Source organism: Arachis hypogaea, chromosome 19 (assembly GCF_003086295.3).
Source record: "Arachis hypogaea cultivar Tifrunner chromosome 19, arahy.Tifrunner.gnm2.J5K5, whole genome shotgun sequence".
NCBI lineage: Eukaryota > Viridiplantae > Streptophyta > Magnoliopsida > Fabales > Fabaceae > Arachis > Arachis hypogaea.
The window spans coordinates 150,296,630-150,309,167 of NC_092054.1; the positions used below are offsets into that span (position 1 = coordinate 150,296,630).

Consider the following 12,538-nt stretch of genomic DNA (forward strand, 5'->3'; position numbering starts at 1 on the left):
AGCGAGTGGTGAAATAAGTAGCCGATTTTGTAACCTGAAGCAGTATCATACTGTTTGGAATTGTTTAAATCCCATTGCAATTAGTCATGAATCTCATGAATTTTAACTGCAAGAATCCTGTCAGAAACGTCTTAGGAAAATAATTCTCAAATGAAGCTTTGATTCCAAATTCCGTTTTCAGTAATTAAATCTGTCACTCGTGGAACAAGATTGGAAATAATCTGACTATTTGGCATTGCTGATATTATTAGAGGATACAGAGGAGGTAGCCACGGATCCTCAAAAGTTCGGATGTTCTCTCCAATACCCACTGCCCAGTTAAGACCTTTTCAACTATTTTTCGGCCTTTCAATATGCTCCTCCATCCCCAAGAAGGTAAGACTCCAGTTTCTGCAGTTATAGTAATACTATTTCTAAAGTACCTTCTTCTCAGGATTTTGGATAATAGAGAAGTTGGCTGTGTTACTAGTTGCCAATACTGTTTGCCTAAGGTCGCCAAATTCTGAATTCTAAGATCTTTAAATTCAAGATCTCCTTCTCTTCTTGGACGAGTCATAGTGTCTTAACTAATCCAAGTCATCCGTTTTTCAGAGTCTTTTTGCCCCCACCAAAACTGAGAGAGTAGAGAGTGAATTTTTGAAATTAAACCATTAGGTAATCTAAAGCAAGATAATGTATAGATGGGAATAGCTTTACCCACAACCTTAAGCAATACCTGTCGACCTCCCGAAGATAAGAGACTGTGTTTCCATCCTTGGATTCTCTTTTGCACCTTCTCTTTTATGATACTAAATGAAGCCTTTTTAGATCTAGAGATCCTAGAAGGCAGGCCCAAATATTTATCTTGAACCCCAACATGATTGATATTTAGAAAGTTAACCGATTGTGTACGAATACAAAGAAGGAGTGTTGTGGCTAAAAAAATACAGCAAATTTATTAAGATTCACCCGCCGATCACTGATGCTTTCATAAGAAGTCAACAATTGTAGAATGTTTGAACATATATCAAGATTAGCCTTACAGAATAAGATGGAATTATCAGCAAAGAGGAGGTGATTGACCTTGGGGCATCACCTATGAACCTGAATACATTGAATTAGTCTGTTATATTCTGCCTTGTGTAACAAGAAGGATAGACCTTCTGTACAGAAAAAAAAAAGGTAGGGAGATAGAAGGTCTCCTTATCAGATACCTCTATTTAGTTTAAAGAAGCCATATGTTGTTCTTCCACAATGACAGAATAAAAAATAGTTGTCACCAATTTCCGAATTCACATAATCCATCGGGACTCAAAACCAAATTTCTCCAAAATAAACCAAAGAAAGTGTCATTCCACCCTATCATATGCCTTTCTCATGTCTAATTTTAGAGCCATTTCAGTTGTGAGCCCTCATTTTTTGTTTTTCAAGTAATGTATGCACTCATGGGTAATTAAGATATTATCAAAAATTAATCTGCCTTTAATAAAAGAACTCTGCGTAGGGCTAATTAGTTTGTTCATCATACCTTGAAGTCTATGTATAATGACTTTAGAAATAATCTTATAAAAGACTGAGGATAAGCTTATTGGTCTGACCTGAGTCATATCTTTAGCATATAAAATCTTGGGGATAAGACAAATTTGAGTGTGATTAAAGCCCTTCAAAATTCTGCCTCCTGAGAAGAAGTTCCTAATTGCTCGCAAAACATCACCACTGCGGATGTTCCAAAAGTTTTAAGAAAAATTTGTTGTCATACCGTCATCTCCCGGAGCACTTTGAGGATGAATGTTAAATATAGCTCGTTTCACTTCCTCCAACGTCACTGGTCTTTGAAACCTACGATTCATGAAAGTTGTAACCTTAAGTTCCAAGCCGGTGAAAAAAAATTCAGGGTTCTCATGACAAGAGGAAGAAAAGATGTCTTTAAAATATGCTTCTGCCACGGAAGCGATTCCAGTATTAGAAGTCACCACTCCTCCGTTACTGTCATTCAATTGCTAAATTCGGTTCCTCCTGGTACAATTTCTGAATATCTGATGGAAGAAAGTTGTTTTCTGATCATCAGATTTGAGCCATTTGATTCTAAATTTATCCTTCTAATAAGATTTTTCATTTTGCACTGTTTTCTCAAGTTTGTCTTCCAATTCTAAAATGATTTCACCGTCATGGATTTCTGATAAGGTAAGTGCCTCTAATTTAGACTGCAATAAAAGACCCTTGAATTAGATCTGTTTTTTCTTTCTTTCACTTGACAATTTTATGTCGACATTGCTTTATTTTTTGAGTTTGGATATACATGGCTGATCTTTCAATCTATTTATGCCAAACTTCTCTAATAATCATTTGAACTTAGGTAAACACATAAAATACTACAGCGATCATTATAACTATTTGTCAAAATTGATGCTGCAATAAAGAATTTACATACTGTAAAATCTCGATGATTTAGCCATCTTTTTATGTCATTACCAAACTTTTAGATAAATTTTTTTTTCTTTTAAAAGAAAGAAAATTATTTTAAACAAAAAAAAATGCGATTTGTGCGTGTTTTGTGTAGATAATTTTTGTTGGGTCAATAAATAACCGGACCAACTTAGTCGAAACTAATTAGTAATTACTAAAACTGTTTATACATGTAATATATATTCTTATTATTCTAACATATATTATATAAGTGACGAATTTTATAAATAATAAGAGGTCATTATAGGTTAATTGTGACACTTTTGTGATAAAAATTTAAATTCTTTTTTCTACACCTCAACATCCTATTGAAAAGGATAACCAAGAATATGCTGCATTATTCAATATTCTTGGTCCATATAGAACATCACAACATATCTCTATTTAGGGGTATTTAAGACTCAATTCGATCTAAATTTGAGGTATATTTTATTGGATTTGACTCTGTTATTTTTACCCATTGCTATTTTAGAGCTGGATTCAATTATATTTCGGGTGATCCGATCCAATTTAAAATTATTGTTTTTTATAAGTAAAATATACAGTTTAGAGTAAAACTAATAATAAAATATTATATTTTTATATTTTAATTAAATTTTTTATATTATATGATATAATATTTTATTTAATTTAATTTTTAAAAATAAAATTATATTAATTTATTATATAAATTTATAAATACTAATTTTATATTAGATTAAGTCAAAATAAATTCAATAGACAATTGGAGTCGCTTCTAAATCTAATTAAACCCAGTCCGGCTACAAACACCTCTATCTCTATCAGGGTGTAGTGTGGTTGGGGAAATTATAAATAATTCTTAAAAATTTTAAGATGGAAATATCATATTTTTATTTTGGTTCAAAATTTAAAAACTTATTTTCAAGTAAGTTTGATTTTAAAGAATTAAAATACCATCATTTCAATTTCCATATTCTTTTAGAATATATTTGATTTCCATGAAAATAAAATGTACTTGAACCACAAGCCCCCGGTTCCTTAACCACAGAAGCCAACGAAAAGGACTAGTTTGTCATTGCTACTCCTCACAGCAATGAATCTCCCCTTGAGTTTGGTCCATCGCAGCCATAAACCGGACAGAGAACAAGCTCTGGTTCACAGCAAAACCAATGACAGTGCCGTACGTTGGTCGTCTCTTGTAAGGCCTTGGTCAGAGGTGAAGTGCCGCCGCTAGTATCTGAGGTCAATGTAGTCTTTTTTATTGAATATGGCAGAGCTTCATCTAAGTAACTGATATTAAAAGTCCTACATAAATTGAAGATAGCGCTTTGCTAACTTAAGAAAGTAATAAAATAAAATTTTTTATTAATCAAAATCTTATGTTTTTAATACACTTTCAATCTAGCTATTAAATACATAAAAAAGTTCAAAAAATAATATTCTAAGAATATTTATTAGCTAATTCTTTTAAAATGTGATTATAAATTTATAATAGACTTTATAAAAGTTTGGATATTCTTAAGAATATCTTTGATATCAGTTTTAAGTTCAATTTATTTTAGGTGTCACAAAATAACACATAATATTTATGAGATTGTATGTTATGAATAGTAATTTAAAATTAAAAATAAAATTTGTTATTAGAATGTTTGGTTTCAATTCAATTATAATTTTATATTATTTTTAATTATTTCATTAAATAACTATACAAATGATAAAATTTTATTAATTTTTTATTAGAGTGATATCATTTTTTTAAAGTAAAATCAGTTTTATTTTATCTATCAATGTTAATACAAATTTTAGTTTTAAATTAATTTACTTTTTAAAAATATAAAAAATAATACTCTAAAAATATTTTATTGGAGTTGCTCTAATGTTACAACCTAACTTTTTATTTTTTAGGGTTGTTAGACTCTCTCTCGTTTGCATTAAAATTATGCCTTTTTCAGTGACAAAGAAAAAAGAATTAAACTTTGCAAAAATTCAAAATGAATAATAAAACTTAAATGACTTGAATAAAAATGAAATTAAATTACAGAAAGTAAAAATGTTTGAAAATGTAAAGGACAAATTAGAATGAAGACTGGAAAGAATAAAAGTTGTTGAATTTAAAGGAAACAAAATGACATTGCAAAGAAGGTAAATTGCATGAAAAAAAAAGTACAAAAATAGTAAAGTACAATTGAAAGATATGGAAGGAATCCTTCCAAAAAAACTATTGACTAAGTTGTTGGGAAATGCGAGTGAGTGTGAGCGTTTTTTTTTTTGAAAAGATTCCAACTCTTTTTTCATCTGTCTCTTGTCAATTTATAGGCCAATCCGTCCAATTATTTGCTGACACGTCGTTCTGGCAATTGGTTTTGCTAAATAACTGTTGCTAAATAACTGTTTGTGCTCTTTAGAGATTTAAACTTTGCCTTCGATTCGGTTTTCTGACCATCATCATCAACACGGTTGACCTCTTCTTCGACATAGCTGACCTCAATTGATTAATAGAGAGTATCTAACAGAATACATAATTGGCTCCAATCCAAATTAATTTTAACATGTATTTAAAAGTTGATCGAAATATAATAGTTATAGATAGCTTACTAGATAATTGAAAAATATTACAAATGTTTAACAAAATAAAACAAGCTAAATTTAAAGGCTGATCAATCTTATATATTCTTCAAACGTTTTCCTTCCACCTAAATTCTAAGTTTCTAACTCATAAACAATCCCTTGAGCATTATATTTTGTCATGGAAAAAGTTGGATATTTGAACATAGTATTCACACTTAAAATGAATATATAAATTCTATTGAGAATTGGAGAGAAATGGCATGGCTTGAACCTTTCCTTTTTCCTGTTTTCTTTTCAAATTCTCACTTCCTTGTGGAAACTCAATTGGCATATGGCAAGAAGAACATTAGAACAACAAAGAATTAAGGAAACAAACAAATGAATGAATATGTTTCAAGCAAGGGTACAGCCACAAAACTATTTATTAATCAAGAAATATATCTATAGTTCTACTAATAGTAGTACATTGTATTAGCTATTTACATATTTCTTATGATCTGACCTGGACAAGAGAATTAGTTCCGGCATTGGCGGCGGAGGCTCAGAGCGGCATGGAATCCAACAAGCGAACAACCTCAGGCATCTCAGGCCTTTCCTTCTGCAACTCAGCAGTGCACATGCAAGCAATCCTCACATACTCTTTAACACACTCTTCCCTTAAACCTTCCCTTGAAATATTCACATCAACAATATTCATCTCACTATTTTGCTCCTTTATCTTCCGGGCCCACTGGACCAGCCCAATATCTTCCTCCCCTAACTTCACTGGCAAATTAGTCCTGCGCCCTGAGCCCGTCTCAAGCATCAAAATCCCAAAGCTATACACATCCACCTTCTGGTTGGCCACATTGGCCCCAGCAACATACTCCGGGGGCATGTAGCCCATGGTCCCAGCAAACTGCGTTGACACGTGTGAATATTTGGACGTGTCAATCCTCCGAGCAAGCCCGAAATCAGCTATATGGGCCTTGAACTCGGAGTCCAATAACACGTTACTGGCTTTGATGTCCCTGTGTATGATGGGCTTATCAAGCCCGTGGAGATAGCAAAGCCCGTGGGCCACGCCTCTAATGATGTTGACCCTGGTTTCCCATGACAGAGGTAAACGGAGGTCGCTGAGGGAGATGTGGTCGTTGGGCCCAGTGGTGGGCTCGTGGAGCCACTGATCGAGGTTTCCCCGTTCGATGAACTCGTAGACGAGTAAGCGTTCGGGCCCGGAGGACCAGTAGCCGAGGATCTTGACGATGTTTGGGTGATCGAGCTTGCTTAGAGTTTCCATCTCGGCCTGGAACTCGCGGAAGCCTTGGAAAGCGTCCGGGGAGAGCTTCTTGACGGCGACGACGGTGCCGTCGTTGAGGCGGGCCTTATAGACGAGGCCAAAGCTGCCGTCGCCGACGATGAGATTTGGAGAGAAGTTTTCAGTGGCGCGTGCGAGCTCGGTAAGAGAGATCTTGAGGTTGGGATCGGAGGACCAGCTGGCATCTACGACGGAGATGGAGGATTGGTCAGGGTTTGGAACGGGTCGGGTTCGGGTTGGGTTGGTAGCGCGGTTGTCGTGGCGGGTTAGAAGCATGGAGGTCTTGGCCTTGCGGCGCTGGCAGGCGAGGATGACGATAGCGAAGAGGAGGGTGACGACGAAGAAGGTGCCGGTGGCGGCGAAGACGGCTTGGAGTGCCTTTTCCATGAGAGAGAAAGGGTGTATGAAGAGAGAAAGTGAGATACTGACGGGGTAAGAGAGAGAGAGAAAGAAATGGGTATGGCCATGGAAAGGTGGGGACTGGGGGCGGCGTTGTTTCTAAGAAAGTGTGGTGTGTTTTTCTTAGACTCAGTCAACGGTTTCCGTGCTGTAGACTCCACTCACCAGTCATCAGTCATCACTGTGTTTTGCTTTGCAATCTCGGTTGAGTCAGAAACAATACTTTGAATGGATAGCAACCGGCTTTGGTGAAAAAGACCGTTCAGTTAAATATATATATATAACACTATCATGCTGATTGCTGATGTTATCTGCTACCACCTCCCTTTGGGAGATCCTGATTCCCGTTCGGTTATTGTTTATTGTAGCAGCACCGAATCACCAACTCAACTCGAAAGCAACATGTGCCACAAATATTTCGTATCTCAACTTTTATTTCAAATAACATAGTACTCAATTGTGGACTACAATGACTAATTTGCAATGACTTTTGACACTTCAACGAAAGAAACAGCTGAGAGCTGACCATGTTCATGAAAAGGGTTGATCTATGGACTCTTGTTTAAAAGGAAATAAACCCCTTTCGAGTTGTATTATGCTTGTTAAGAGGTTATTACGTATGCTCTTTTGGTTAATCAAGAGAGGGTGAATCCGTGAATGTAGTTCTAAAATTTATAAAGGAGAAAGTATAACTTCAATGGAGATACACAGCCCAACAAAGCTTTCAAAAGCTAAACGAAAAAAGAAAAGATTGATGATAACTTATACGGGTTTGAATTTCAAGAGAAAAATTCCTCCCAGCTTCCCATATATTTTGTGAAATAATGAAGAAATTGTTGAAGGATAAAAAACGAGTAACGAGAGTAAGATTCAAAATATCCTTCTAAATACTAGAAGTTTAAAATGTCTTCATTTCAACCCATCAACAGCCTAATTTCGTTTTCATTATCAGCTTCTGAGGGAGGTTTAGACCTTTGAGCAGTGCAAGCCACATTTTTGACAATTGAGGAGTAAAGATCAAACTCTGCCTTCAATTTTAGGCAGCAAGCTTGAATCCACTTCTCTGCTACAGAGGTAGATACACTGTCTTGGCTATCCCTCTCATGTTCTTCAATGGCTGGCCTTATTTCATCGTATAAGGAATCGAGACCAGAAGTAGCGTTATTCTTGACTTCCTGTATTAAAACCATAGGATTAGTTTGAGCGTTTTTCAAAAGTTTCGCATGTTAAGTGTTCCATCAAATCAGAAAACATTTTTCTTGGAACAGTATTCAGCATACAAGAAAGTATTAATGTAAGACAAACCTCATATTTTAGAATCTCCTCTTGTGCTTCCTTTGAAGCCAAGAGTCCGGCGGCAAACTTGGCATCAACTTTCTTCTGAACAAGATTCTTTAACTTTCTGCCACGATATGCCTTGGATCGTTTATTAGACATGGACCCAGGTCCAAGGTGATAGTTTCTGGCAGCACTATTACTTCGGATACGCGAGATCATTGCATTCTTTTGGGAGAAGGCCTGTTCAGTATCTTCAGAATCCAATTTCATATCCTCGTTTACTACTTCAGTTTTAATCTTCTTGACGTCTAAATCCTTCATCTGGGCCAAATTAAGGGGAATACTGAAAGCACCAGAGTCTGGTAGCTGCTCAGCTTTCATTGTATTATCCACGGAGGATCCTATTCTTCCATTAAAATCATTTCCAGAGCTGTCTGAGTTCATACGTTTAAGAACTTCTGTCCCCAATTCATCCTCCGCGGAGTCATATACAGGAATTTTCTCAACAGAGTACCTGTATCCAACAAGACTTAAGTTGCTGGTTTCATATAAAAAGTAGAAGAGACTTAACTTTCACACAAATGCCAGGAAACCAAATTTTTTCACCCAACATTAACCAACTTTTTAAAAATTATTTTGTTTATCCTAAATTCTAGACTCTAAATCATAAACTTTTAACCCTACACCCTAAATTATAAATCTCAAATCCTAAATTCTCCAAAAAATGAGAATTATTAGAATTTAAAAAAAAAAAAGATTGGCTAATATTAACTAACTAAAAATTGGTTCCCTATACTTCCGCTTTCACTCTAAGTATGGGCACGGGGAGGGGGAAATGGGGAATATTATCCAAGTTGCAGAAGGGGCATTTCTCCATGTCGGGCGACTGAGTCAACTAAGATGCAGGTTCCCCATTATTGACATATCATAATAGCTACAGCACTAGTTATTCAACCCCTAACCAGACTGTACTTTGCCTAAACCGAAAAGATTGGATTTAGGCACTCGATGGAATTATTTTATTAGATTTCTTATTGCAAGTGTTTTCTGTGGCCAATAACTAATTTGAAAAAGAAAAGAAAACTGTTGTTTAGTCCACATCATAAAAGAACACATAAAATATAGGTTACCTGTCATCATCATCTTCCCATAGATAAGTATCTTCCTGCTCAGAATTTTCCCCCCAAAAAAAAAAAAAACAAATAAGAATCAAGAGAAATGACATATATATACACATATACCTAAACAAAGGCAGAGCAAGATGCCTTTTTCTTTTTTAGTACTTCACTACAACTGAAAAAGTTCTCCTGAACAATAAACTCAGTTGAGCAGACATTCCACTGTATTAAAATGTATATAACCAAATTAAACGGAGGACCTCACTGCCTTGCCAACACGAAAAGTCCAGTGTTAATTATGTTTAAGATCTGATCACAACAATATTATGCCTTAGGTAGAATTCTAATAGGCAAAAATACACCCGACAATGTCCACCAAAGAAGTTAATTAATGACTTAATATGGTGATTACATGAATCATGGATAAAGAGTTGCATTAGAACCTCAGGAACAAATAAAATTTTCAATTCATTAACTATTTTCTGAGGTGGCTAATAGAAAAAGCTTACTTGGAAACCACGAGATTTTGCTCCAAGGAATCCAGAACATCTAGCTGCACCGCAGAGGCAGCGAACCTTTGCGCCCCCAAACCATTCAAAATTATAGTCATATGCCAATTCAGCTCCAAAAGGAATATCATATTTCGCAAATATTCCAACTCTTATTTCGCCCAAGACATTCCATTTTCTTGTCTCACAGTTTGGTTGACTGCAAACTTAAAAGTAGTAAGTTGATGTCAAACCAGAGGCAATGGGAAACAAGGAGAATAACTAGTGGCTACTATAATTTGCAAGTCAACGTAGTTTTATTTAATCTTAGTATATTGTTTGATTGATATACCAGGAATGATTTATAAATCTGCCAAGACTTCCCTTTCTTGTTGCATCAATAGATTCAGAGGCATTAAGGCAAATGATAAATGCATCTGTTAGACCTGCAAAGCAAGAACGAAAAAATGATAAGAAAATGAGGTTACAAACTTAATCATCAAACAGAAAGTAACAAACATTGAACTAGTCAACATTTGACCTTGAATTTCATAAGCCTGGGATCTACGTTTGGCTTCTTTCCATGATATTACTTCTCCACAGTATTCAATGACAAATTGTCCCGCCTGAATGATACAAATAAATTGAAGTGTCAACACTACTACACTAAATAGCCAGAGATTGCAGACATACATCACTTTGTTTAAAAGTAATTCGCTGTACGGTTACCTTAATGTTCTCATCAGCCAAAAGACCCCAACCACGGCCTTCAGTTTTAAACAACTTTGTTTTTGCATATTCACACTTCTGAAATCTCTGTATTCAGTGTATTCATTACACAAGGACAGAAAAATATGAATCTTGGTCCAAGTTTGTCAAAGTCTCAAAATAGATAGGAAAATCAGTTCAAGAATGTTCAATATGCAACTAGTTATGACAAGCACCCCTTATAGACAGGTTGATAACCAGTAAATAATAGATTCTTATGATCCAGCAGGTATCTTTCACAATTAAATTATAAATAGGTATTACTAATACATAACAAAATATCATCATCGAGAGACATAAACATGAACTAACCTGATTTTTGCAGAGGTCACCACATGGGCAATAACCAGGAGTGCATTCGGTGCTGGTTAAAACATTGAGGCAGCTGTCCCCACATGCACTATCAGGGTCGTCAACATTATATTTGCAATCACATATAGCAATATCCTCCTCCTTCTGCTTCTTATGCCTGGGCAGGATAAATTATACAAGAAGTTAATTATTTATAAATGGAATTAAAATCTAGTTTAAGCACAAAAGAACTTGCATATCAAAAAATGAACACAAGAACTGGTGTCAGAACAAAGAGAAAGGAAAATCAAAACATGTACCATCAATGAAATTACTAACCTTCGTATAAAAAATTCATTCTGATTTATATGTATGTATTGGGGCAACTCTTCTTCTACATTAGGATCCTTCAAATGATAAAGTATTTGTTACTTGACTCCAGCACACCATAAAATGGAGCATTTGTTTATTGAAAAAATAACATGGGAAGTATTAAGAGAAAACTAGATACAGAGTGATGAAGTGAGTGGAAGGAAATTACCATCCGAGTAACTGCTGAAATGCTTACAACCTGAGAAAATTTAAGAAAAGAAACTTATGTTCATAACTCATCTTTGATGGCTTTACACAGATAGCAATAAACTAATTACTTTATCCAAACTAATAGAATATAATCAAACTCGGCATCTTGCAAGATGACACTGTAGATAAACTAGTCTCAGCTTTTCCTCTTCAGTTTACCAATCAGAATAAGATTCCACTGAAAACAAGACATGGCTAATAGAAGGAACTCAAGTGCTCCCATTTCTTGGCCTCCCCCTTCTGTTTCATTCACTCTTTACAATTAGATAGGATGTTATTTTCCCACCACATTCTAGATCAAAGTAAGAGGCACAAAGTACTAGAGGGTGACCTAACCTAAGCTCACATTCACACTTCATGGAGTTACAAAATTGAAAATTCACAATTCCAGTACTGATACTCAGGTCAAGCTAGCCTTAAATACAAGCAGTGATTAAGAACTCGGGCAAAGAAATTTGGTCGCAGTTTTTGAGGAATAACATGAAAATAACAACGTTAGAGACAGATTCACCTCCAAAGTTCAAATCTTTGCACGAAGAAGAAAAAAACAATGGTGTAGAAACCTAGAACGCTGTTAAAAGGTTCAAACCTGTGGCAGCACAAACGGGACAAAAGATCCTCCAATACTATCAATATCAGTTTCCTGTTGGAAGAGAAGCCCCTCTCCGGCGCCGGATAAGAGGTTTTCCGGTGAACCGTGGCCGTAGCGTAGGTATTGGGTCGAAGTGCTGCGGTTGCGGGGACGAAGATGACTGAAGTCTGAAGATGTTACGAACTTACGATATATCAAAGTTGTATTTTTCTTTTGTAATTATATTTAGAATTTAATATTGATATTCGGTTAAATTATCTTATTTTAAATGTGTATTTAATGATATAATTATATGACTATTTTTATTTCGACCGTATGATATTAAAAAAATAATACAATTATATAATTATGTAAAATATTTTATATTTTTTATATATTAAATTTAATTCTTTATTTATATATTAAGTTATTAACAATAAAATTGTATATTTTCTAAAAAAATAATTCCTTCTCATAATTACATAATTATGATATAAAAAATACTTTTTCTAAAAATATTTTAATAATATTTGACTTTTAAATACTAAATTATTTTTTAAATAATAAAATTTTTATCTAACTTAATATAATAAAATAAATTTAATTATTATTATTATTATTATTATTATTATTATTATTAGGGCAAGTTACTTAAATAAATAAATTTGAGAAAAGCTTTACTCAAATGTGCAAAACTGGAAATGGTTACCCGTATGTGCAAAAACTGATTATTATGTAAACCGTGGCAACCCACCACGGTTTCATATTGTTC

General features: G+C 34.6%; 2 protein-coding genes across 2 annotated transcripts; both read right to left on the reverse strand.

Annotated features, from left to right (window-relative positions):
- Positions 1 to 4,493: 4,493 nt before the first annotated feature.
- Positions 4,494 to 6,658, reverse strand: LOC112775017 (phytosulfokine receptor 2). Its single transcript, XM_025818485.3, has 2 exons — positions 5,477 to 6,658; positions 4,494 to 4,912 (listed from the first exon to the last, which is right to left on the reverse strand). Exon 1 carries the CDS (start codon positions 6,656 to 6,658, stop codon positions 5,516 to 5,518), a length of 1,143 nt encoding a protein of 380 aa, XP_025674270.1. The 3' UTR covers positions 4,494 to 4,912; positions 5,477 to 5,515.
- A 789-nt stretch (positions 6,659 to 7,447) lies between these two features.
- LOC112775016 (histone-lysine N-methyltransferase ASHH1) lies at positions 7,448 to 11,988 on the reverse strand. Its single transcript, XM_025818484.3, has 11 exons — positions 11,785 to 11,988; positions 11,155 to 11,184; positions 10,953 to 11,020; positions 10,635 to 10,791; positions 10,284 to 10,370; positions 10,096 to 10,180; positions 9,907 to 10,000; positions 9,576 to 9,774; positions 9,079 to 9,113; positions 7,976 to 8,462; positions 7,448 to 7,845 (listed from the first exon to the last, which is right to left on the reverse strand). The coding sequence occupies exons 2-11, from the start codon at positions 11,155 to 11,157 to the stop codon at positions 7,585 to 7,587; spliced, it is 1,476 nt and encodes a 491-aa protein (XP_025674269.1). The 5' UTR covers positions 11,158 to 11,184; positions 11,785 to 11,988; the 3' UTR covers positions 7,448 to 7,584.
- Positions 11,989 to 12,538: the final 550 nt, after the last annotated feature.

Coding starts and splice junctions, on each gene's coding strand:
- LOC112775017 (XM_025818485.3), bottom strand. CDS start 6,658: ATGGAAAAGGCACTCCAAGCCGTCTTCGCCGCCACCGGCACCTTCTTC.
- LOC112775016 (XM_025818484.3), bottom strand. Junction 10,371..10,634: donor GTGACCTCTGCAAAAATCAG/GTTAGTTCATGT, acceptor CACTGAATACAG/AGATTTCAGAAGTGTGAATA. Junction 9,114..9,575: donor CAAAATCTCGTGGTTTCCAA/GTAAGCTTTTTC, acceptor AATTCTGAGCAG/GAAGATACTTATCTATGGGA.